The 1932-nt window shown below is 38.0% G+C and overlaps 1 protein-coding gene across 1 annotated transcript; it reads right to left on the bottom strand.

Annotated features, from left to right (window-relative positions):
* Positions 1–283: 283 nt before the first annotated feature.
* LOC139889925 (uncharacterized) lies at positions 284–1182 on the bottom strand. The gene is made up of 2 exons (XM_071872838.1): positions 453–1182; positions 284–333 (listed from the first exon to the last, which is right to left on the bottom strand). Exons 1-2 carry the CDS (start codon positions 1180–1182, stop codon positions 284–286), a joined length of 780 nt encoding a protein of 259 aa, XP_071728939.1.
* Between the last annotated feature and the right edge of the window lie 750 nt (positions 1183–1932).

The following is a 1932-nucleotide window of genomic DNA, read 5'->3' as shown; positions in this document are numbered from 1 at the left end:
ATATATGTTCATTTGATATTTTCATTGGTGGTGGTCGGTAAGGCTCAATCATCTTCGGAGTTACCAAATGTTTCATCTTATCATCTTTGTCAATAAATGTGGACACTTGTTTGATCGGTAACAAACAAGTGGTGCTAATAGATGAACTCAACTTAGTTTCAAGAACTTGACTCAGATTTTTCAACTCGCGCTCAAGATTTTCAATCGACTCTTGTTGACTCATCAAAATTTCTGCATTAGTTTTTATTTGAGATTCATGAATTCACTCGTCATACCCACTTCACTAAATTTCCTTACATCCTCTTTCTCTTTCACATTCGGTGACTTTTAAACCTGTTCATGGTTAGTATCCAGCAAAAAATAATCCTGGACATCCGGTGTATGTAATGAATTAAAAATAATGATTCGTGATCTCTTATTACCAAAAGAAATGTTCATAACCCCGGTTATACAATTGATAAGAGCATCAATTGTAGCCAAAAATGGACGACAAAGAATGATCGTCGGTTGGGTCTCCCTAAAAGTGGTCTCAAAATCCATAACAATAAAATCTACCGGGTAATAAAAGTCTTCCACTTTCACAATCACATTTTCCAACATACCCCTTGGAGTTCTCATTGACCGATCCGCAAGTTGAATGAGAATATCAGTTCGTTTTAAAGTTCCTAACTCGTACCGGTCAATAAAACTTGATGGAAGTATGTTAATACTAGCCCCCAAATCCAATAAAGCCTTTTTGACATTAACATTACCCACCATAACCGAAATTAATGGTGTCCCCGGGTTCTTAAACTTCGGTGGAAGTGAACCATAAATGACCGCACTCACTTTTTTAGTTAATTTTACCTTTTTGGACAATGATACATTTAGTTTCCCTTTTTGAACACACAAATCCTTTAAAAATTTAGCATATGCTGGAATTTGTTTGATTGCATCAATAAGTGGAATATTGATTTTTACTTGTTGAAAGGTCTCCCACATATCATCCGTTTTTGGTCCCTTTTTCCCATAAGGGAATTGGTTCGGGGACTCCAAAGCCTTGGGGAATGAAATGGTATTAGTCTCCATATCCGTTTCCTCAAACTTTTCAACTACCGGTTTTTCAACATTTAACCCAACCCCAAAGTCATGTAAAGTAGGAGACTTACCTGGACCATACTTGATTTCCGATTTCCTGGGCATTTTTACTGGTTATCATATGCCTTTCCATTTCTTAAAGTGCCCACCATGTTCACTTCATGTCCTCTTCCTTGTGATTCATGATTAGGGTCAAGCAATGTATAACTCGGAATTGTATCCGATTCTCGTGTTGCCTTTTTCTCCGCCACTTGACTAATTTGCTTACCCAATGCCGCAATTGAGTTATTTTGAATTTCCAAAGTCTTCTTCATCTCTTCCATGAATGACTCTATCCTAGCATCCGTGCTTGAGGATTGACTTTGTTGATTATTTTTAGATAAGTTTTGGTTTTGGTTTTGGTTTTGCATTTGATATTGGTTGTTGTTTTGAAATTTGTTCGGGTATTGGGTTTGGTGTTGATTTGGTGCATTGAATGTGTTGTTGTTGTTCCAGCTGAAGTTCGGATGATTCCTCCACCCTAGGTTGTAGGTGTTGGAATATGGATCATACTTCCGCCCTTGAACCTCGTTCACTTGCTCTTCTATCCCTAATGGTATCCCCTTTTTGCAACCATTTGCATAATGAGATGCATCGCCACATATCGAGCACACATCCTGAACCTGCACAAAATTAACACTACCACCCTGATTCGGGTTGTTAAACATTGGAAGCAACATCTTTATCTCATCTAATTCCTTTTCTAAATTCCTAATCAAACCTCCCGAGTTAGACACGTGGTTAACATGGAAAGGATTGTGAGTTTGCCGTGCAACCAAAGCTTGGGTTTTTGAACCCTTGCTCAATTGCTCGAAA

The sequence above is a fragment of the Rutidosis leptorrhynchoides genome, chromosome 2, assembly GCF_046630445.1.
Source record: "Rutidosis leptorrhynchoides isolate AG116_Rl617_1_P2 chromosome 2, CSIRO_AGI_Rlap_v1, whole genome shotgun sequence".
Taxonomy (NCBI): domain Eukaryota; kingdom Viridiplantae; phylum Streptophyta; class Magnoliopsida; order Asterales; family Asteraceae; genus Rutidosis; species Rutidosis leptorrhynchoides.
This window is presented reverse-complemented; position numbering and strand designations above follow the sequence as displayed.

Coding starts and splice junctions, on each gene's coding strand:
- LOC139889925 (XM_071872838.1), bottom strand. CDS start 1,182: ATGCCCAGGAAATCGGAAATCAAGTATGGTCCAGGTAAGTCTCCTACT. Junction 334..452: donor AATTGATGCTCTTATCAATT/GTATAACCGGGG, acceptor AACCATGAACAG/GTTTAAAAGTCACCGAATGT.